Here is a 24,176-nt window from a genome sequence, read left to right on the forward strand (position 1 = left end):
GTATGTTACCAACAGATAACAACATCTGTTTATCAATTTGATAGCACTAGAAAGTATCCAAATGATGCACTTAAGTAGTAAAGTCTTATACTAAAACATCCCACCAAAACCAACACACCATAACAACTGAAAAGTGAGTTATGAGATTGAGCTATCAACAGTTATCTTCCTTATTTTAAGAGATGTTAAGAAGTGTTAGGAAACTAAATTGCATAGTAACGGCATCCCACTACAGTCAAATGAAGCTCAGTGTCTGTAATGAATAATCACTCTTCCTTTTATTTCAGTGTCATATTACATTACAGTCAAGACATGTTATTGACAAAACCTACCAGACATTTTACTTGAAAGTAACCCTCAAAAAATCCCAAGAAGGAATGTACATAAATTGAGAGATGTCACAAGTTTTGATGTTACTAGTCCATTAAGATGTTTTACAATAATCTTGATGCGTTGGAAATACACTTTCTTGAAAGCTATAGAAGTAACATTTCACTTGTATTAGACTAAAGTCAGCTAACACGCAAAAAAACTGTTTCATCAGTTCCCAGTGACAATACACTTCACACCCATGAAAGAACATGGCTAAACACTTAAAGATGACCACTGATATTCTTCAGAATATTTATGCAAAAATAAAAGCCTCACGAATCCTTATTCTTGATCTAAAGGAAATTACTACAAAGTGTTTTGCAGGTGTGGTTTTAGAGACCATTTGATAACCAAGGCTCCGTAACTACAGAGTTATTATCTAGAAACTGAAATACAAAATGCAATGTCAACACTCTTCTTCAGAATTTCAGAATATTTGACACTTAGCACCAGTAATGTTATAGGAAACCCCTTTACTGTGGATTTATCCAATGAATATCTATTAAAAATGCAGATAAAACTAATGCTCACTAGAAGAGAGCTGCATTTGCTAGCCAGCTGTAATGCTAGATGTTACAGAAGTAAACAAGTTTCAGATAATGGCTGTGAATATCCACCTGCTTAACTGAGAGGGCAGGGAAAAAATGTTGTACTTAATCAGCTTCAGAAAATTTGGTCTAAGAATTTCAGATTCTCAAATACAATACATAGCATGGAATTCCCAGGTTTGCTTTTTACAGGGCCCTGAAATCAGGCTCAAAAATTAAATACATATCTTTATATATATACACACATGTATACACAGAGTCAAATTTAAAAGGAGTAAAATATGCCTGAATAGATCCCACAACAAGCAGCAATTTTAGTTTTAGGAAGCCCGCTTAAAATTCCTGTCATTAGAACCATCATTTGAGTTGTATTTCTCTAAAAAGTTTTGAAACACAGTATTTAACCTGTCCTTTTACACCATAATGTTCAGACATACCAGAACTATGGACTCTCATGTTCAAATTCAGCCAGTAGGGACCTCTCTAGGATCCAAGCTCACTGAGATACTCGGGGGAAAAAAGAAAGCAAAAACACATACACACACCCAAAACACACATACTGGCTACTGCATACTCCAACTGTACTGTAATCCACTTCATTCAATCACTATCAAATGGGGGACTGAATTTTTTTTTCCTATTTATATATTAAGAACATTCCATCAAGAACTTACTGATAGAGTAGTTTTGTGTGAACTCTAGCTGAGTTTTAGCCCTGAACATACAAAATATAGAGCCATCTGCTAAATGATCTTTGGTCTGGATTCATCCCACCTAATTTGAAGTTAAATTCTATTAAGTGCCAATTTAGATCCTGCTTCTCATCTACAGTTAATTTGGGGAGCAGGAAGAGAGACACTTTCAGAGGGGATCCCAAAGCAGATTTGTCAGCCTCTAGAGGTGCCACTCTTCCCCTGACCACAGGCAGGCCTGAGGAGAGCTGTGCACTTGAAGTAGTGTCCATTTGAAGTTTTAAGAGGTAGGTGAAGTGAATCCAGGGCCTACTGCACAGTTCGCGTATTCTCGGCTGCCTACCACAGAAGTTGCCCGTGTTAGTAGTGTATACGGGATCTACGGCAACTAAACCCAAACATACATTCATTCATAACAAGAAATTGGGGTTAATGGCGCTGACCTACTCTGAACAACAAATGATCTGTTACAAGCCCTGAATGCAGCTTTGCTTTATGTTCAACGTAGAAACTACTCTTAAAACACTTTTTGCAGCTTAGTCTTGTGGAAAAAGTTGAATTCTGAGCCAAGATGCAACCATGTTACAATGCAGTACTTTGAGGGACAATACCAGTTACTAACCACCGAAAAGCACTGTATGTTGAAAATGTAGTTTTAATAGATATTCTTCATCTTACATAAGACCACAATAAATACACCACATTCTATAGAAATTTCCAGATGATACTAGAGTAAGAGGTGAAAGAGGGAAGAGAGTACCCATGGGCTGCATAACCATAACCCTGAATTGCATGACAAGACACTTTCCACTGCAAGCTGTCCTCTGTACACTTCAGGTTGGCCACACCAAAAGCTTAAAAGCTCTTTTCTTTCTTTTTTTTTTTTTTTTTTTTGGGGGGGGGGGGGGGAAGGGGTGCACTAAGGCCAGAAAATAAGGGATATGAGAAGTTAAAGGGAGGCAATAAGATGGGTTCCCAGAAAAAGATGCTGGGCTCCCAGAAGAGAGGCATACACACAAAAACGAGGATGAGAAGGAAGTTTGATTAAAAACTTCCCTTCCCTCCAACAAAGAAGCTTTGTTGCTATTTAAGCAGACTGGTCATTCCAGCAAGTAGCTTAATAAGGCTTGTAGATAAGACCAGTGGTATGAGGTGCTAGCTGTAAGTGGTTAAGCAAACATCAGTTGATTTACAAGCTGGCTGTAACAGTGGTTCTACACACTGGTATTTTATAGGTTAACAGAGGGAAAGAGCTGAAGAAATTAGAAGTGTGTGTAGCCTAATACCCGATGATAATCGCCAAAGATAAGTTACACAGATACTCACAATTAGTGCTGTCATTTGCTTTCTACCTCCTACTGGATGCTTGATTTCCAAGAAAATGCATATCAATGCATTACTAAAATCAGATTATGATTACATTTGGAGTGACTTTTCTGAAACAAATCTCTGGTGTAATGTCCTATTAAACCGGCCAGCTAAGGTCACCCATATAACAAACTAACAACAAAGTCAGCAAACAGAAGCAAAAAAGTCTTGTGAATTCCACCTCTTTACTGTTTAATCGGTCAGACTGGTGAAGACAAATTGTCAATTCTGGTTTCCATTTTTAAATACGATTGTCACATTAGAGAAATGAAAACACAGCAAAATAAACTGTACAAAGGCAAAGTAGAATAACAAAAAATATTTTACTAAAACATAAGATTTACAGGAGATTTTTCCAGACAAGCCATACAAAATGGTCACAAGCTTTCTCTTGGAGGGATTTTTCTACACTTGACAGCAGAACCACAATATTATTAGTGAAGGTGATGGATGTTTAATGTTCCCATTTTTGTTCAAACAATGAAGCTTGTCCATCTAAAGCGTCTAAGTTAGACTGGGCTAGAGGGTATATTCTAAAGTATAACTGGTTAGCTGCTTTAACCAATGCAATTAGCATCACCATAAAAAGGGAGGAGGAGCCCACAAAATTAAAACAAAAAGCCCCACAGCTAACCCTGCCTACCTTCATTCACAGTGCTTATACTTAAACCATGATGGGAAAAATGATTAAAAGCAGAGATGTGCTGCTGCTTTTAAACAATTTCACAACAATCCAGATGATACTTCTAGCCTCTGCTCATGCGTTACAATAGTGAATTAGGACAAGACACAGATTTGCTAATGTGCATTTAATCACCAAAGGACTGAAGATGTCTGGGCTTTTATTCTGTAATGTTTCTAAGACTGTGTCCATTAAATGCAAACAAAAAAGGAAGAGGTCTTGGCAGAACAGGAGAAGTGATGCACACTTGATGTTCAAAGCGCATTTAAATATTATTCATGGCATATAGCCTAGTCCATGCTCTGGCTGTAAAGAGACAGACAGACAGACATTTAGGAAAATTTCTATTTTAAGCTTCATTAAAATCATTTTAAATAAAATATATTTTAATATGACTGCTGCATATATATCAGTTCTGAGATTTTAAGTGCAATTCTGACCCCCTAAGATATACAAAAATTGACAGTTGCTGAAGTGGCCTGGCTACAGTGGATGCAGAAGTGAAGAGGCGTAATGTAATAATTCTTTCAATCAGCCTTCAAAAGAAGCAGGTATGGAAGTGATGTACTTTCTGAAACTAAAAATCTGCATGCTAAGCTCTGCAGGAAAGGCAAAAATATGTACTTTTATCCTGCCAGGAGTCCAAATTAGACACCCTTGCAATTTAGCTGCATGAAAACTGAAGATTAAACAGATTAAGAGCTTTCTTTTTTTCCCAACAGGCCTCACTTACAGGCTTGAAAGTAGACCACTGCAGGCACATTCGGGGTACTTAGATCACGACTGCATGCAATAATAAAACAAGAGGTTGGGATTTAAATCCCCCAACCCATTAGTAATCAGTTTAATACATTTCCTAAAGCTAGGGGGGAAGAAAAAAAAAAAAAAAAAAGTGTGTGAGCAATACACCACCTGTTTCTATGGCTTGGGCTTCATTGGTCTTCCATTGCTCAGCTACATCATTTGCTAATGGATCGTCTGGATTGGGAGCACTTAACAAAGCCTGGATTGATAGCAGAACTGTACGAATCTGCAAAGCTGGGGACCATTTATCTGAAGAGACAATGACAGCAGTATGAAACACCACATTTGTTATAATCCACACAAATAAAACATGCTTCCCTCTCCCAGATTAAAGAATAAGTAACCTCCTCTTGCAAACAAATGAAATCTCTCTTTAAAGTCAATCTACAAATTTCTGTACTTGATGAAGACAAAAAGAAACAAAATAAGGTAACACTTACCTTTCAAAATATCTAAACATATTCTTCCCAGCTTGTCTACATTAGGATGATAAATTTTGGTCATGAAACGTACTTTAGGAGCTGCCATTGGATATTCTTCTGGAAGGAATAGTTCAAGTTTAAATGTCCCACCCTCAAAGGGGGAATCCTGTGGACCTGCAATGACCACGTGAAAGTAGCGTGCGTTGCTTTCATCTGGCTCCGCTTTTATCCCAGGAACTGGCTCTGCCAGCAAGCGCTGGGTTTCCTAGAAGAAGAAGAAGAAGAAGAAAGGACAGTGTAAAAAATACAAGCTAATTAAAATAATTTAGACAGGCTGTAATTATAAATGACAAATAGTCATTATGACTGATTTGCCCTTATCCACAGAAAATACTGTGTTAAATAAATAGCTTAAAGTCAAAAAACATCTGCAGAAAGATCAGGATGTGGTAAACAAGTATGCATCTGCTCCCAGATCCCTCAGTACCGAGCTATTGTTATCTACTACCTTACACTACAGAGGCACACAATTAAACCGCCTTGACAAATTTCTTAACTTTTGATTACATGACTGTCAAAATGTATTTTTTTTCCAATATACATGAAAACTCCTTAAAGAACACCACAGTGTCATAACACCAAGATCATTTCCTTTTCCACCTTAAACAGAAAAGACTCCACAAGTGAATAATCAAAAGGCTTTATTGTTCCACACACAGTGTTCAAGATTTACTTTAATGAGAGCGGACTGGTTTACTAAAATGAATGTTTTGCACTGGCATCAGACCAAGCTTTGAAGAATTCACAGTACTACTCTGCTGCAACACCAAGGGTATTATTAAGGGTATAAGCATATGGCTTTGGTTTGAGCACTTCCAGCCTACACATAACCACATTCAAAGTTACTGTAACAAACAGTAAGAGACAAAACAAGTTGTTCTGTAAGCAGCAAAGCTGAGGAAGCCTGGTTTCCTACACAGATTTGTTCTTTGTTACTCAATTCTTCTGCCTGCAGCCCTAAATACACCTCCTGTCACCAGCAGGAGGAAGCCAGAGACACAACACGACTGCAACAGATGCCCAGAGCTGCCCATGTTCTGGCCAGGTGGCCCACGAATGCACTCAAAGGGAGCACAGCTAAATCCCGCGCCTCCTCCCCTCTTCTCTGCTGCCAGGTTTCACAGGTCTTGTGGGCACCATTCTGCTGTTTCCTATAAAAACCGAGGCTGAATCTCACAAAAGGGCACCAGGCAGGGACAGGCAGACTAAAGAAGCCCCATTTCCTCAGGTATTTTTAAGCCCTACTTTTCCTCTAGCTTGTTTTCACTGGGTACAGTTTATTTCATCATCACCTTTTGCTGTTATTTTCATAAAGAACAATTTTCCTGTCCCTAATGAAGAAAAATAGCAACTTGTGGCTACAATATTAGTTTGATTTATTATTCTGTTTTTATAGTGTATTACAAGTGTCTAGAACAGCACTAATACAACCACAAAATACAGATCACCTCTACTTGGATTAACACACTTTTCAAACATAATTGGACCCTTACAATATAAGTGTTTTATTAAAATAAATTCATACAGCATTTAAATGATGTGCCTGTCTCGATGCAATTATATAACATCTCATTTTAGCAAAAATTAATCAAAACACATATAAAGCAGGGAATTAATTGTAATTAATGCAAAAATACCAATTATTCATCCCTGTAGTATTTGTTGCTACAAATCATAATATTTTATAATGTATGCATACTTATACATATATATAAAGATAAATACATATGGTTTAGCTCCTTGTTATGGTTAAGTATTATCTACTTACTGGCATTAGCGGCCAATGCCACTTACTTACCTTAGCGAAAGGATATCCAAGCCACTCGAAACTGTCTACACTCACTTAGGCAGATGTATTTTAAAGCAGACACATAACTTCATAACCTGCTCAGAATTTGTATTCTGCTGACTATTTATTTGTACAGTAACTCTGTAGAAGAGTAGTTATAAGTAATGCTTGAAGCTTCAGTTCAGTGGTATGAGAGTCAGTGAACAAGAAACATTCTCCCTGTGAAGTTATAAAACGCTGCCTATTTCTTTCAGCAAGTTTTCTGTACTAGTGCTGCTAGTGACAGGTACATGGGACAGTTCAGATCTCTAGCTATGAAGGGTCACGTACTTATTCCTGTTTGACGGTTTGAGCAAAGGAGACAGTGCCTTATGCCAAATACAAACTATTACAATGAACCAACTTTAAGTTAGAAAAAGTAGAAAGAGTGAGAGTACCTAATGAAAGTACCCATTTTTTCTTAAACTTCATCACAGCTGTTACCACTGGGACTCTGCCAGACACATGGTAGTAGGCAAACCAGGTGCTTTTAGTTCTCAGGAGCATATTCGGATTTAAAATTGTGCCAAGGCTGTCAAACCCTGATTTTTTTGTGTTTTTAGGGTAACACTTTTCAATAACTGGGCTGATCTCAGCAGTTCTTAGGCCCTCTCACTCACTCTGATCCCCACACTGCCTCCCTGGCTATGCCAGTATACAGACCATAACCCTCCTGGGGAGCTGGTGTTGGCTAAAAATAACCCAGAACCAGCAGTCATCTGCAGCGTCATCCACATTTCTACCTGCCAGCGTAACTGAGGGAGCAGTGTCTGACTGTGAGCTACTGCCAATGGAAACCATTTATCAAGAAAAAAAATATAAGAACTCAAATATCAGGAAAAAGGAGTCTTTTAATCACGATGTAGGATAATATCAGTGTGGCTATACAACTGCCAAAACATCATCCCATCCAGGCAGCACATCATACTTGTGTTGCAAAACAATATTCAAAAGGCACATGCAGAGAAGAGTATTTACAGTGGCATACACCTACACTAGTGCTAAGGTGAACCAGAACCCATACAGGGTATTCCATAGGGATACATTAGTATTAGAGGAAAGATGCTTTAAACAAGCATGTGCTGCACAAGGAGATTTACCACTATCAGTGCATTTTAAGCTATTTCCAAACAGATGGGAGGAAGAATACTTGCAGGAAATCTGTGGGGGAAATGTTTGGTACCATCTTTTTATACCTGCCAGGCTCCGATATAACCATCACACCAAGGCAGCAAGCACTAGGCTAAACCTCTCAAAGGCTGGCAAAAAAATCATAGGCCATCACTCCTGTGAACACACATCACTACTATTTTATGCGAGAGTTGAGATGCACCTCCTGTTCAAACAAGGCACCTTTCTAAGGCAATACAACAGAGACAAGCTCATAGACTATGAAGAAAGCAAAAAAGATGATACCATTTATTAAGAGAACGTATAATCTTTTACTTAAAAATATAAAATCCATCTGCTAGACTCTGACAGGAAAAAAGGCTTTTGACCTTCAGTTATGAAGAAAGTTACAACAGCCTTGATATATCAGTGGGGGGGAACCGTGCAATAAGAATGGAAGGGGGAAATGAATCAAATAAGGTTAAGTTTCAAGGCCTAAGCATATAAAATGTTTAAACATAGAAGTAGCTCTGGTTATAAAGCCAAATCAATGAAGCTACTTCCATGTTTTAAATGGTCAGCTGAAGATACATTGATACCAAAATTAAATTTGATTAGGCATAAGACAAATAATTCTTATTTGAGATAAACAGCTGTCAGCACACAGGGCTACACTGAACCATCAAGAAACTCAACCTGCTTTATTATTGTTATTATTATTCAGTGTAGTACTACCCAGAAAGAGCCCCAACAAATCACCCACAAAAAAGTCACGAGATGTGGTCCAGGTCTACAAAAAGGAAATTCTTATTTAACACATTAAATCTTGTTTTGTAATTTTATGATACTATTTTCCCCAGAGAATAGTTGCCCAATGAAAACCACCCTTTCAAACATGTAAAAGAATTCAGTTCCAATTAAACCTTTAACTTTCTACATTTTCCAACTAATTGGGAAGATCAAGTGTATGCAATACTGCACCTTCCAGTATCTTGTTAGTGATATCTTTCAAATACCTTTTTAGCTGAGGAAGTGAGTCTTGTGCAAGCTCTTGCTTCCTGCTTCCTCCCCAAAATAACTTTTCAGCCCTTTGTCCACTTTCAACTGGTTTCTAAGTTTTCTACAAAGTCAGCAGCTAACAAAGAAATTAAGATCAGTGCTACAGCTAGGAGAAACATAGGAAGAACTGTGATATTACACGTTGCTTGACCAGTTTATTCAACCAGGCCTGTACTGGTATTGCCTAGTAAGAAAGTGGCAGATGAGATAAAAAGGAGTTGAACACACAAGCACATAGGAGTATGTTGAAGAGGACAAAAAACATTCACCCTGTTTTAACTCTTTTACCAGTTCCAAATTAATTTCAGTTTTCACCAACTGAAGTAAACAAATGAACTTAAATGAAGATACGCGCCAGCACTGAAGAGCCCCACACACATCTATGATTCACAACTGGTTACACCCATCACAATTTTATCTTCCTTATTTAAGTGGTTAAAAAACAGAGACATGATAAAGATGTTTGGATAAGCAAAACCAAAACTCTTATTAATACAGGTGGTTCTGAGTAGAGGGACAGATGAGAGAATGCTGCACCGTGTTGTAGGTGCTTTATAAAGACATGAAATTGAAAACTATATGGTACCGGGGGGGGGGGGGGGGGGGGGGAGAACCCTCAAGCTGATTATACAGTAACCTGCATGGACAAGGACCCTCAGGAACTGCTCTACAACCTATAGCTTAGTCCAACAGAGCACAAGCTGGGGGCAGGGGTTTATCACGTTGCCAAGATTAATGGAAGCTACACAAGAGACATTTCCAGTGGGGGTGTTTCATTCTTTGAACATTTGCACGGTTATTCTGCTTCAGTGGAAGGACGAGAAAAAAAAAGTGATCACAAGAATTCTCCAGCATCATACATCCAGAACAAGACACAGCCCCCTCTCCAAGGGAGAGGGCTGAAGAAACCAGAATAGGTTTTCATACTGACATGTACAAAAAAACCCCAAATAACAGTTAGAGCGTACAGAGATATAACAGCACAAAGAAGGAATCTATTAGAAATATGCTACTATTTTAAATCGGCTCTAGCCTTGCAGAAGTCTTTATAAAAAGTTTCAAGTTTCAAGTTGCCAATGCCTCAGTCAAAACAACTAAAAAAAACCCTGTATGCTACATTTTTGTAAAACAAAAACTATTTTAACATATTTCAGAAGTCCTACTTGCTATCAGACTGAGACAGAATTAAACAATGGCATATTGGCAAATAATTACAATCAGAAAACGCATGTATGGAATTATTTGCAAAAAACACATACATAAATAATCATTATTTCTTATAGAGCAGACGTGCTGAGTGAAATCCCTAAAGCTTCACTTGACTGATGAAGACCACTCCAGTATTGAAGGGAAACACTTCTCCACAGGAACGGAGAATTATTCAAGCTTCTTCGTTGCTTTTTTAGAAAGAAGTGATGTATATTTTGATGGAAAAGAATCATTGCTATTCTATTCCCTGTCCTTTGAACACAGTTCATCACCACAAATTACCTATTTACCTATTGAGGAATACTGGCTTAGAAATTAAGGACAATTTAATGTTTAACACCTAAAAAATACTGGAAGTTTAAGGCTACTGTATTAAGGCTACTACAGTTTTCTAAGAAACGAGTTTACTTGCAAAGTCAGCACAAACTAATTCAAAAAAGAAATCTAAACTTCATGTCTTCAGCCACATTTGCTTTGCCTAGTAATTCAGCTCTCCGAATGTTACGTTTCCTTACACCTCAGTTTCCCTATTTCACACTCAATACAGCACATTAGTGCTATGGGGTTATCACCAGTAGGCAAAAAATCTGTATATTAATCCACAAGTTCCACAAACAATCTTTAGTGGGATGTTAGAATTCAAGGAATTCACTTTTTGACAAAATCTAATATGCTCTACATAATCTTTTAATATCAGCTGTGAAATCATCCACTGAAACTCCTAAAATTCATTGGGACCAAAAGGATTTGGAGAAATCTAAACACCTTAAAAAGCCTCAACATTTTAAGCTGATAGAAGAGAGCGAGGCCATTGCGGAAGGATAAAAAAAAAGATGTGCTGCCTTCCCACTGAGACCTGTTCTGCAACCACACTTTTACCTACCTAGCTGTTTCCTTGACCTCATGGTACAACACAGCAGGTACCAGTCTGATGTGTACATATATGCGTGTCTGTGTGTGTAAAGAGAGATCATGCAAGAGAGGAGTCCAGACATGCTGCCAGAAGGAAGGGAGGACTGACTCCTCCTTTTGGTGAAGGTGCCAGTTTAAAGAGTTCACACCACAGCCTTAATCACAGCAAGATGGCAGCCTAACAGATTACTATTCTGTAACCAACCTAAAAAGGAAATGCTACCTCTTCATTCCAACACAAAGGGAGAAGCTTAACTATCAAGACCGCTAGTTGCGGTAACAGATGGTAAACTACTAAATTAAAATCTTCACCCATCTATAAGGTCTTTGACTGCAAAGGCAGCATATCTCTCCTTGCTTGATATAAATAGTTACTTAGCAACCTTTTATAGTGTTGAGACTACAGGAAGAACATCCTTATGACCAGCAGCTTTATGACCAGTACCTTAAAAAGAAAAAGGCAGTATCATTAAGCCATTCAGAGGCCAACATAGTTGTGACAGAATTATTCTGAAATCTCAGAAGAGAAGACACTGATAAGGCCTCTCATTAAAAGACAAGATACTGTACATATTAGAACTGTTAAATATTTAGGCTTCTAAAAATGCCTCAACACTCCTCCTTTATTTATGCAAAGTCTCAGGAGAATTATTCTTTCCTTATATTTTCAGCAGCACATGTATTAGCTCAATTTTCTGTGCAGCAGTCAAGTAATTTACCATCACCAATGTCCACTAAAGTAGGGGTTACATCCTCCACAACCACATCAGAGCAAGGCATGGTACAAACCCTCTCTAATCTACTTCAGAGGGTGAAACAGTTCAGCTAATATCCATCCACTTTTATCTGTATGTTTAACTAACCCTAGCTGACTTTACTCAGAACAGAGTAGGGAGCACAGACTATGGATGAGTCTCTCTCTCAATAAGACTTAATCTGCAACAGTAATTACAGCCCCCTCACTAGAAATTACCATCCCTCCAATCTGCTGAGGAATTAAACCCTGCGAACATTGGCAATTCAGTTCAGTTAAAGTGAGCTGGGATTTCTTAACTAGATCTTTGCTAACCTGAATAAATTTGACCGATAGCGAACAAACACTGCTGCCATCTAGCAGAGGACAGGAACATCCAGCAGGAACAGTGACGAACAGTTGGCATGGCCTATAGACAAAAGCTTCTTCCACCAGTATGAATGACTGAAACCTGAATGTCTCAATGTGTTGTTTCCTCCCCAAGTTCCCCTCTACTAACAGAAGTCTCCAAACAGCTGAAAGCAAAACTATCTTTGACAGCCTTAGCCTACTATAAAAAACAATCACACACAGACAATCTGTAACTGGCTTAAAAGAAAACCATAGGTAAAATGAAAGAGGCACCCAGACTAAAATACACACTAGATTGCATCGCTTTTTTGGGGACATATAACTTGTATTTGAACATAGCCTAAGTTAGGAGCACAACTGTCTGAGCCTAACTCGGAAAGTAACTTATCTGACGTGTTTAAATTGTTGTATGCAGAAGCACTCTACAGTGGGTACACCATAGAGCTTCAGATTCCTCAGATGGTATTGCAAGCTTCAACTACTCAAAAAAAAAAAAGGGGGGGGGGGGGCGGGTACCGAGTTAAAATGAAAACCAATTGTTCCGTTTTCTGCTATAGAGAGAATGATGAGATTTACCACTTGGAGGGTAACACATGTACCAATTTATGTGGAAGAAGATACAATGAGAAAATATATTGTATATATATCTTTCAGTTTAAGTGATTGCTGATCAGTGTCTTTTCAATATTTGCTTCCTAGTGGAGATCTGACACTCGCTGCCAAGTTCTCCAGAAAGATTGCTATAGCAGATGAAAAAGCAGCAATTAAGTCCTATGAAATGATCTCAGCTTTTTGTTGTTGGTAAGAAGTAAATTATACTTAAGTTCCCCTCAGAATGACTAAAAGTGCAAATCATTTTCCATTCTTTATTATCTTCAGTTCTTGGCTTCACAATCAAGTCAAACTGCTTTTCTCCCCTGTGTCAGTCCGATTCCTAGTTCCTTTTGGTCGACTTAACTCCCATCTATGCCTTTATCTCCGCCTTTTCCATTCTACTATTTTCTCACAAAGTATCAGGGTTTTGTTTGAACGGGAAGCCCTAGACTCTATGTAGCAGTGCTAGTTTATACAGTTGCTGTTCCACGCATCCATTTTATCAGTCCAAGCATCTGCACAGCCAAACTGCAAACCAGATCATGGAATTGACCTGGCTTAAGAAATAGCCTTTTTTGTAGAGTTCTCTATCTAACCCAGATCAGTTTCTCAGTCCAAGGTTACAGTAGCTGAGCAAAAACTTTTGTTGCCCATGCTACAACTGTTTAAACAGTAAGGCTGCTAAACATGAACCACAGCATAATCATATTGAGAACTAGTCAATCTAATTTATTCTGTCTTGAGCTGGCTATTTGCAAACTATCCCCAAAACAGTACAGAGACTTCAGCATTTCAGTTCAGAGTACCTATGGCATACAATTGTTTCACATTTTTATTCTGATAGCAGAAAACCTATGCCAGCTACCAGTACCATTATGTTCCAACTACATCTGATAGTTTGGATTCGCTTTTGGATATATGAAATAGAAGCTAAGTATTTTAGCTGTATACAGCTAAGCTTAAACAGCACATTGGCACACAGACAAGTTATAATCAGTTGCTGAGTGGCAATTCTTTCATATTCTGTTAGAGAAGGATAAGGAGGAAGATCACACTAACCTCCTTCATCAGGAGCTGGTAAGTTGCATGTAACAAGGTGAACTGCGTGCATGTTTTTGCTTTGATTTTTGAGGGGAAGGTAGTAGGACAAAATACACATCAAAAAATTGTCCTCTGCATACAGAGATAAAGCAGCTTCAGAAAACCAAAGACTTAATGCAGTGACTTATTATAACAGTACATCGCATATCGGCACAAATTCTTCCAGGGTCTATCAATTCATTAGCTACAACTACATAAAGAGCTGGCTACAGCCAGCATTATAGAAATTGAATCAGTTACCTAAGCATGTGTCATTGTCAGACAGATTTCAAAATGCTTAGATTAAAATCATTATAGGATTGTGGAACAAGTACATTGGAGAAAGTTTTCTGAGCATAATGTTTACCTTTTAGGAAAAAGAATCCACATAAAATCCCATTAAATTGCAAAGCAAAGGTCAGACATCATAAATAGAAGGCTGTACTTTGTGGTTTCCAATAGCTGACCTCTGCAGGAATCCCTTATTCCTTGCAATATAATCCTGGAGCGTCAACATCCCACATGCTTCTGTTTCCTGGACTCATTACCAGGCCAACACCCTGCCTGTGGATATGTTTCCACCACCCCAAGTGTTCCAGGACCCCACCATTGACCCCGACTGTATCTACCCAGCAAAACCAAGAAGTGTTCAGAGCATCAACACACCCAATGCACCCACTGAAAAGAAGAAAGAATTTAACACTGGTATATTGGTTTCAGGAGCTATTAACTTGTACTGCAATCCTTGGACAATTGCACAGGTACATGAAACTGTAGCTCTGCTGAGCAGCCAGCGTGAGCTCTGGATTGCTCACGTTCCTCCCATCACACACGCTTCTGGTTTTCTGCTAAAATTGCTGGTGTCATGGTGAGAATCAATCTCAAAGTCACGTACAGCGAGAGGAAGATGAGTGTACTCCAGGTAGCAGCACCTTCCTAGAAAAGGATCCAGAATCTAGTCACTCGTAGAGGAGGACCTTGTTGCCAAACAACAGTAACATGAAAGGGGTTTTTCTACAGTCAATATCACTCTTCCCTGAAAAACAACTACATTCTGGAATTTTCCACAGCAGATTATAGGATTTTAGGAACCATGAAGCTGAGATCCTATGCAAATTCCTAGAGGATTATCTATGTACTAACACAGATCAAGCTTTTTTACAGTGCATCTCCATCTATAGTAAAGTGAGACCTAACTAAATTCAGTAGGCTAATAGTATATACACCATTCCTGCAGTTTCTCTGATGGACCATGTTTGCATTAGATAGAGCATGTTTGCATTAGGGCCTTGCATTAAAATACAGTGCAGAGTAAACTATCCAAGTGTAATTAAAGCAAAGCATTTGGACAAAAGCTCTGTATGAATTATTTTATCTAAAGCACAATTTGCCACTTGCTCGCTCTCTCCCTCACCCTATACTATTATTCACCTATCATTCACATGTAACTCTGAATACATTTATGTATCAGCAATTTTTGTTTTGTGCTATTGGACAAAAATATTGCTGATACATAAATAGCCAGTGGAAACAGACAAGTACAGGATAAAAACAGTGTACAAAGTGATAAAAAGCCGTTATCATCACTACTAAGAAAATTTAGTTTACTATAGATCTGTATCCCAAAGTTGCCCAGGTATTACGAGAGAAGGTGCTCCACACAAACCTTCTGCCTCTAGCTGGATTATTTGCTGTTCTTCCCTGTTTTTAATCCCCAGAGACCAATAAAAACTTCTTTGAGCGAAAGACTGTGGAAAGTTAGTGTGTCCTCTTTAAGACCTTGTATTAAGGCTCCACATTTTCCTTTTAAAACTAGCACATTGGCTAAGATTTCCTTATTCTCTGGGCCTGAGTCTCCTTCTCAGTCTCCCTCCCATATCTCCACAAAAGTCATCTGTCCTGTCAAAACCCTAGGCTTCTAGTCCCTACACACCCTTCATGCTATCACAACCACTCTATGCTACATCAGAAGCCCAGTAAGAAGGCTCTAAGGGCAGGGGGTGGGTCACAAAATAGAGAGTATATTATCTTCATACTATTTTGGGGGAGAAAAAAAGTCTGTGGAACTTTCATCCTTATGTCAAATTTAAGTCATCCACAAGACTGAAACAGTACACAAGGGGCAAAAAGGCATTACAAAGACCAAGTATGCAGCTTCTCTGATAAATGCTAAGGAACTGCACTGACCAAAAGTGATCTGTTTTCTATGCCTAACTGCCATTCAAACAAATTGTATAGACATGAAAAGGTATTAAACAAAAAAGACTGGAAGTAAATTTAAAGGGTTTATCCAGGAAACAAAGAAATGCCCAGAAATGGCAGAGCAAGCAAAAAGTAATGGTAACCTAAATTTTAACGTGAAGACAGATGTTCATGCCAGAGCTGCCATTAGCTTCCAAGGTGAAGACAGAAACTCCTAGGCAGCTAGTTTGCTGCCAATAGGTTTAAGAACTTTCAGAAAGTTTCAGAAATTGCAGACTAAATACCTGACTGATATAGAAAAAACTTCACATAAAGCTGATGCAGCTGGCCTCCAAAATAGAATTTTATACAAGCCAATCACCACATAAGCTATGAGAAGCTCCATAAAACCTCCCATAAAATGTTGCCTCAAAGTGTAACATTTTTAACTCCGCAGTCCAAACCTTAGGAAGATCCTCAACAGACACCACAAGAAGGAGCTCACTGGCAACAACAAGGAAATGGCTTCTGACAGTGAACACAGAGCAAGAAAGGAATCTCTCAGACAACAAAACACTACCATGCAGGGGAGGAAATCAAAGCCTCAACAGGTTAACGTTGAGAAATCCTTTAATTTAAAAAAAGCCTGAAGAAGCCTCAGATATTGATTCATATGGTTTGCTTCATCATACGAGCAAGGGCAATGACTAACAAAAGTGCTATTAACTGGCTACAAACTTAACACATAGACCTGGATATCAAATCATGAATGAGATCACTGCAGCAATGAAAACAGCAGAAGAAAAACATTTCAAAAGATGACACAAGGCAGCATTATCCATCCCATTCAGATACACTGACTGCACTTGACATAGCAATGAAGTGGCTTGTAAGTCAGCCCCCAAAAAAAAAAAAATAAAAAAAACAGATGCAATTCAACTCCTTACTCTACTGGAGCTGCGTGACTTTGCAACACAGAAAAGAATCAGTGCGATAAATAAACGCTTGAAACTATGAATTTCTAGATTTATTGTATATATTGCAAAGGTTTACTTTTCACTATTGCACAGTTAGAAAAAAATCAACGGCTCATCAAAAGGCTCATCTATGTACCATACTGCATTTTTATTTTTCTCTTACATTTACAGATGTATTGGACTGATTCTCTGAGCACCCTTGTTTTTGGATTATTCAAGGAAAAAAAAAGATACATATGTAAATATGCATTTCTTCTCTATTCATAAAGTAGAGATTTCTACAGTTCAGACTACACCCTTGATTAAAGATTCAAAACTAGATTGTCACAAATGGTGGGTAGAAAATAACATTCTAACACCATTAAGTCATATCTCTAAAGTCAGTCATCTCAAGCTTACAGATCATTCACTCCAGTTGCTTAAATCCTATGTTCCCAAGTAAGTAATCTGAGGACAGAAAACCAGGCGTAACTCTGTATCCTCTGTTCCAAATGCTTTGCAGCACCTATGCTGTCACCTTTTTAATTGAATTTGGGGAAGTACTGAAAATACAGAGCTCTCTGCCAAGACAGGGAAAGCTACTGCTCTCCTACCGGGCTAGACCACAGTTTGCACAAAACTAAGATACAGGCTGAAGAGCACAGGGCTGCTAGTCAACCTGAGAGCCAGGCCATCTGCCAGCAGGCGGTCAAGAGGAATGCCAGCCTCCTTTCAAGCAGTCGGCTAGATCCTGCATTTCATTATGGTCCGAATATACACACATGATTCCCTATTCCCAATAAGCCGTAGCTTGTCCGTCTCAGATGACGATACAAAGCCTGCACACAGATCAAAGGGAAAAGGTCTTTTCCTAAAGCCATTTACTTGTGTATAATCACATTTGTTACTGTGCATAAAGAGAATGGAATCTTCTGATTCTACAGTTATTTCAGCCTTCTATGGCTCTTCCCTTTCCTCTGACCTATCTTTCTCTCTTCTATTTCCTTCCCTGATCTTTTGAATTCCCACCAGCACTGAAGTTCACTCATTCCCTTCCACCTAGGGCAAACAGCAACAGAATATTTAACTCTAACATTAAAGTTAGCAGGATAGCAAAGGTCAAAACAATTCTCATTCAAGGCTCCTAAAGACTGAGGCAGACAGATTTTTAAGTCTGCACCTCTGCAGCTGTGGTATTTCAAAACAGTACTCTGCGCATTTTTGAGACTGTAATACAGTCATTCAGATCCTAGACTGTATGTGCATCTAGCAACCCAGGGCAGACACAGTGCAGGAGTTACAGAATCAGTCCTCATAACACAACTAATCCAGGATTCAAAAGCTCTGGACTGCCTGCGGACAATATATAACACATATACAGAAATAAACAATTCACATCACCCTTATCATAGAAAATAACCCTTAGACTCCCATGAAAACTGTAGTTTCTAGGTCTCTTTTCTATTGCCCTCCCCCTCTTTCCCCAGGGCAACGGAAAGCATCCCCATGCCATCACGCATCTTGGAAATGAGTTGTGTGTATTGCTCCAGGTTTTTTCAAAAGAGGCTGAAGAAATAGAAGTGCCAAGGAACTTATGTGCCAGCTTACAAGTGGGTGCATTTCTCGGTTGTGTTCAGGAGAATCATCAAAACTATGAAAAAAATTAACATGGATATCAGCTTTATGACCATGCTCTTAGCACACCTCCATGTGGAATACCAGTTCCACCATATTATGAAACAGTGCTCTCTCTCTCTCACACCTGAAATACATTCACCACTGTATGCTGTGCATGATAGCAGCTGGATGAGCAAGTTAATGCATTCTATAAGATTTGTCTTCATTATTTCTACTGCTTACCTTTCTGAGCAGTAACCATAATTTAGTCTTTTTCAGAGGACAAATGCTTCTCCCACCTTATTTTTCCCTTACCTCCTCTATTCACTTATTATATAGCTTTATGTTTTAAAGACAATACAGTGCTATATTTGCTTTGACTGTTTCGCATATTGTGTTCTAGTGTTTTACAATGGTTGCCAACTTTCAGTATGCTCAACCAAGAGGAGCTTCACAGAGTTATAATTTTGTGACATTCATTCACTTGAACAAGAAACAATGGTGTTATTATTTCCAGTGAAGACTAATGAATCTTACTGGGATAACTTAATAACTTTACAAAAGTACTGATCACCAATTTGAGAGTTTCAATTCACATTACTGCAAACAGAGGTGGAGTTATCAGCCCAGCGCAGATATCCTCACTAGCTACGGGACCAAGCCATGAGAAAGACTCACACTAGCACTGCAGTGCAACTAGCAGCACTTGCCTTGAGCGTCTCCAATCCAAGTCATTCAAGCCTTAAGGCACTGTAGCACTCACGGGGGCAGCTAGAAGCACCCCAAAGTTGACAGCTCTCACAAAGTTTGGAAAATAAGTCAAAGGAACACAGTGAACCCCTAACACTAACACACAGATATTATGATGCCGTCAGAGTTACCGGTTTTTAACTAGCCCCCAGGCTGGCACAGCTCACGCTAGCAATACCTCCCCTCACCCAACTCAGGCGATCTGACCCCCCGCGGGCCCCGGCCCGGCGAAACCCGGCGGCGCCGCCGCTGCTGCCCAGGCAGCCGCAGCCCTGCGGCGGGCCCGCACCGGCCGCCAGGCGCAGCCGCCGGGCTCTGTCTCGCCGCGGCAGCGGCACCAAGGGGCCCGGCGGGGAGCCGGGGGGAGGCCCCGCGCGTTGAGCGCGGTGGCGGCAGCCGGGTCCCGGGACCGGCGCGGCCCTGCCCGCGGGCGGCGCGGCCGCACTGCCGCCAGCGGCCGCTCTCATTCATTCCCGCCGCGGCGCCCAGGCCGCGCCCGGGCCCGGCGGCCGCTGGGGCGCCGCGGCGCCGCGGCGAGGGGGGAGCCGAAAGACGAGACGAGGCCCGGCCCGGCCGGCGGCGCCCCCGCCCCTCCCCCCGCGCGGCCCCGCTCCCGGTCACCGGAAGCGGCGCGCCCTGCCCTGCCGCGGTGCGGGCCCCGGCCGGCCCGCCCGCTCGGCCCCTTTCCCCCCCTCCCTTCTTCCACCCCGCGGAGCAGCGGCAGGCAGCGGCACCTTGATGATCCTGCGGGGCAGCCCGGCCATCTTGTCGCGTCGCGGTGCAGGCTCCGTCGGTCTCGCCTCCGCTCGGGGCTCACGCGCAGCCGGAAGTAGCCCGCGCCGCGCTTCCGGTGGCGCCGCCCTCCACCGCCGTCGCCCGCGGCATGCTGGGTAATGTAGGCCGGGCCCTGCCCGCCGCCGGGGCGGGAGTTGCTCCCCGCTGCCGTCGCCCGCGGCTGCCGCCAGGGGAGGGCCCGGCCTCGGCGCGCCGTGCCCGCGGCTCGCCCGGCGCAGGAGCCATCAGCGGAGGCGCTGCCGCTGCTGCCGGGCGCCCCTTAGCAACGGGCCGCGCGAGGCAGGTGTAAAATGGCGAGGGCGCGCGGGCCTAACGGCCGAGGCGGGGGGCGGCCGCCGGACCGGGCCGCCGAGCCGGGCCGCGTTGTGTTGTTTTGTGCTGTGCGTCGTCGTGCAACAGCGTGCGCCGCTTACAGCGTCGAGGTGCTAAGAGCATCCCTAAGCTCTACGGTTACAAAGACATCTAAAACATCACAACTTTGTGTTAATAACGCCTCATAAGCGATTTTCCTTCTCTTTGGCAGAAAGAGAAAGATTCGTTGTCGAAGTTAGAGGTCGTTTAGCTAAGTGTAGGTATCACACAAGCATCCCATGACGCGCTGCTAGAGCCGTACGGCCACAGTAGCATGTAGTACTTCAGGTCACTGTTGCTGCTGTACCGATGGGAAATAGCGGTAAGGCCGTTTGCCTTAGGTTACCAGGCAGGCTAGCAGCACAGGCAGGAACAGGACCTGGATGTGTGATTCCCTGTGGATTGTTTTCTCCAGGTTTCTAAATAGGACTTCTAGATGATTGAGACCATTTCTGTACACTCCAGTAGAATGGAAAGTGCTCTGAGGCTGGGAAATCTGGAGTGTGTAATTGCTGACAGATTTATCACAGTCTGTATGGCTACAGGCACTTCATATCCTTTTTTTTTTTTTTTTTTTTTTTTTTTTGCAGTTATATTACATGGTGGTTATGATAACATGAAGCATGTGTCAGAAGAGTGGTGTGTCTTCCTCCTTCACCCTCCCCCCAGTATTTCCCAACAACAGACCTAGTTTTACTTCTTTGTCCTTCTCACTAAGCCAACTAACAAGTGCAGAGTTCTTCACTATTCGGTGTGCGCAACTTGTAACGTCAGTAACCAGTAATGTCAAATTTCACACAAATTCATGAAAGACCTCTACCTCTGTAAACTTGTGTATACATCCTTAGCCCCTTAAACACTTGATTGCTTTCCTAACTTTATGGATGTAACTTTCTCAGAAGTCAAGAAAATCAACATTGAGGTGACGTGCAACACAAGTGCATGAAAATGTCTGCAGGATTGGGGCTAAAAGAATTGATCAGTAGCACACCCTCATTCTGTAGTGGAGAAGGGTGAGTTCATTTGCATGCGTTATTGGGAAATTGGCTATGTTTAAATGTGGTGGTCTAGCAAATCCTCACCTTGCTGATTAAACATTGAACTCTTTCTTAAGTGTGGATTTTTCTTTTTACTTATTACAACTTGTTGCTATTACATAACTATGACTAAACTGGATTGCATAGATATTTTTATATAATCACCCCCTTTACAGGACTTATCATCTAACCTAAAAAGGTGAAACATTGATCTCTAGAGAAAAAACTTGTAAGGCAGAGGAAAACCCTTCCATTTTATTGACTGGATATTAACCCAGTTTTTCCCCAGCTTCACAGATATTTAAGTATCTATAGCATGTTTGGTGCTTTATAATAAACAATTATAATCTAGGCTGCATGAGTTCTCCTTCCGATGATGCAGTGTCTTACTGTTTGACTCTGATGGTAGCGGTATTGGTGATTTACTGGTTGATTGCTGGGGGTTTTTTTCAAATAGGAGAAATCACACACACACATGTGAAATCTCTTCCAAGTGACTGTACTGCAGCTTCCCACCTCTCTGAAATGTGACAGGGACAAATAGTCTAAAAGAAATTTATGCTACGCAGAATGTTCTTGGTGTGGGCAAATATGAACCTCAGGCGTTTTAAACTTGAAATTTCCAGCCTGGGCTCCTGTGACAGGTTTAGAACCCATGTGATACTAAAACTGCTATCCAGCAATCCTTTCATTGAAAGATTTTTGAGGCTATATTTAGTACCCATTTCTAGTATGCAGATCTTCACAGATGAAGGTTTACTTTGCAGTAAATTTTTAAAGGCCTAAACACAGTAATGCCTTCTCAAAATGTCTGCCACTTGGGAGAGCAGTGGCAGTGTAAATGAATTAACAAAATGTAGTGACAAGTACGATGTAGTGTTGATCAGCATATGAATAAGTGCTTACCACTGTGAAGCATCAGGATGGGTTAAAGACTCTAATTACTTTTGAGGAATGGGATTACAGCAAACTTTGCTTAGGGAGTCAGGAGAGAAAGCTGAGGGCAGAGATAAAAAGATGGAATTAACGTTCACATAATCTTGAGGCTTCATGAATAATTGAAAATATTTGTAATCATGTTGCTATGACACCCAGTAATAACTAGGAGTCTTAATTCTGATTTAGCAGGTATGCTGACATATGCAGGAGGAACATGTCTGTGTAGGTTATTTATAATGTTCTCTCCACATTGTCGGAGCTTCACATAATACTGTAGGCAGTTTAGGAACCAAAACCAGAAAGACTTCACCTTCTGCCCTACCCTAGTAACCCTTGTACGGACTTGCCAGCTTCAATCAAATTTGAAAATACAGCTGGAGAGGCTAAAGATACTGTTTCCTTGTGAATTTTATGAAAATAGGCAGACAAAGGAAAGAAAAGTTGGTAGTCCCACAGGGGGAAAGACTCCATGACACCAACACTTATTACACATGAGAGATTCTTCACAGGCCCATAGCTTCAAGACCAAAGGCATTAAAAAAACAAGCTCTTTTGTTACACTGCTTGCAGAATTACTTCTTTTTCTTTGTTTCTACCTTCTTCTACCTTCTCCTATTCATCATTTTTTTTCTTTTATCCTTCTCCTGGAATACTGACCGTTAAAGGACTGGCATTAGTGGAGGAAAAACACGGGCCAAAAGCTGAATTCAGGCTTAGTGTGTGAATAAAATACCACCCACTTCCTTGAAAGTGCTGGAACTTCTGCTCTGTTAAGCTTGCTCTTCATCTGCTGGATGCAGCAAGGGAGTGGAGCGTAGCTGGCCCAAACAAATGCTGAGGAACATTGTCTTCAGTGTTCCCATCCAAGGGTTGTAGACCAAGAATCTAACTTCAGTCTGGGGCTGCAGCAAGTGTGTCTGGCAAGCTATTGTGTTTTAATAGTTTTCAATGCTCAATAAGTGGCCTGCCACATGCTGGGAAAGTTGCAGTTTTTATGACGCCTGTCTTTCTGCCTCCTTTTAGGAAGAGGTTTTTGTAGTCCACTTGCTCAGAGATGGCAATGAACAAAAACATTTGTTTTCTACTGTCCTATCTACAAAGATTTAAGTCATTCTAGCTCCCTAGAAGGGCTGTTGCAGAGATCCCCGAGTATCCATACGGGTGCCAGAAAAGCCAGCTAAACTGGCTACTCCAGAATCCTGGCTTTAGACTTTGGCTCCTTGCACTGCTCCTGTACCAAGTGATATCTTCGGTGAGGGGATACAGTAAAAAATGTCCTTCTTTTATAGCCTTCTAAAATTCCCAAAGGAATCCCAATCTAAGCCTCTAAATCAGAGCTGGAACAAGACATGTAAGTGCCCAGGGAGCTTTGTCTCTTCGGCTAGCCACACTCCACTGAGATTTGTATCTTGGCTGCAGCCTTCACAGCTCTGGTCTGCTGATCCTGCCCTTTGCATGTCTCTTGGAAGGCTTCCTTGGAGAAGCGCCCCTGGTGACCCAGTGCAGAATGGCTCTGCTCTCCACTTCCATTGGTAGAATAATACTCCAACAGTCCCACTATAGAGTTCAAGATTATTACTAAAATGCGTTTATTCTTCCTTGCCAGATCATGTATTTTGAGCAGTATGGCACAGGGATTTCTTATCTCTTCTTTCTTCAAGAAAGATTTTGCAAAGCCACATATAGCAGTACCATTAAAACTACC

General features: G+C 40.8%; 1 protein-coding gene across 1 annotated transcript; it reads right to left on the reverse strand.

The window, feature by feature from the left end:
- Positions 1 to 254: 254 nt before the first annotated feature.
- UBE2N (ubiquitin conjugating enzyme E2 N) lies at positions 255 to 20,235 on the reverse strand. The gene is made up of 4 exons (XM_026123187.2): positions 20,084 to 20,235; positions 4,907 to 5,153; positions 4,575 to 4,715; positions 255 to 3,968 (listed from the first exon to the last, which is right to left on the reverse strand). Exons 1-4 carry the CDS (start codon positions 20,111 to 20,113, stop codon positions 3,928 to 3,930), a joined length of 459 nt encoding a protein of 152 aa, XP_025978972.1. The 5' UTR covers positions 20,114 to 20,235; the 3' UTR covers positions 255 to 3,927.
- Between the last annotated feature and the right edge of the window lie 3,941 nt (positions 20,236 to 24,176).

Source organism: Dromaius novaehollandiae, chromosome 1 (genome assembly GCF_036370855.1).
Source record: "Dromaius novaehollandiae isolate bDroNov1 chromosome 1, bDroNov1.hap1, whole genome shotgun sequence".
Taxonomy (NCBI): Eukaryota; Metazoa; Chordata; class Aves; order Casuariiformes; family Dromaiidae; genus Dromaius; species Dromaius novaehollandiae.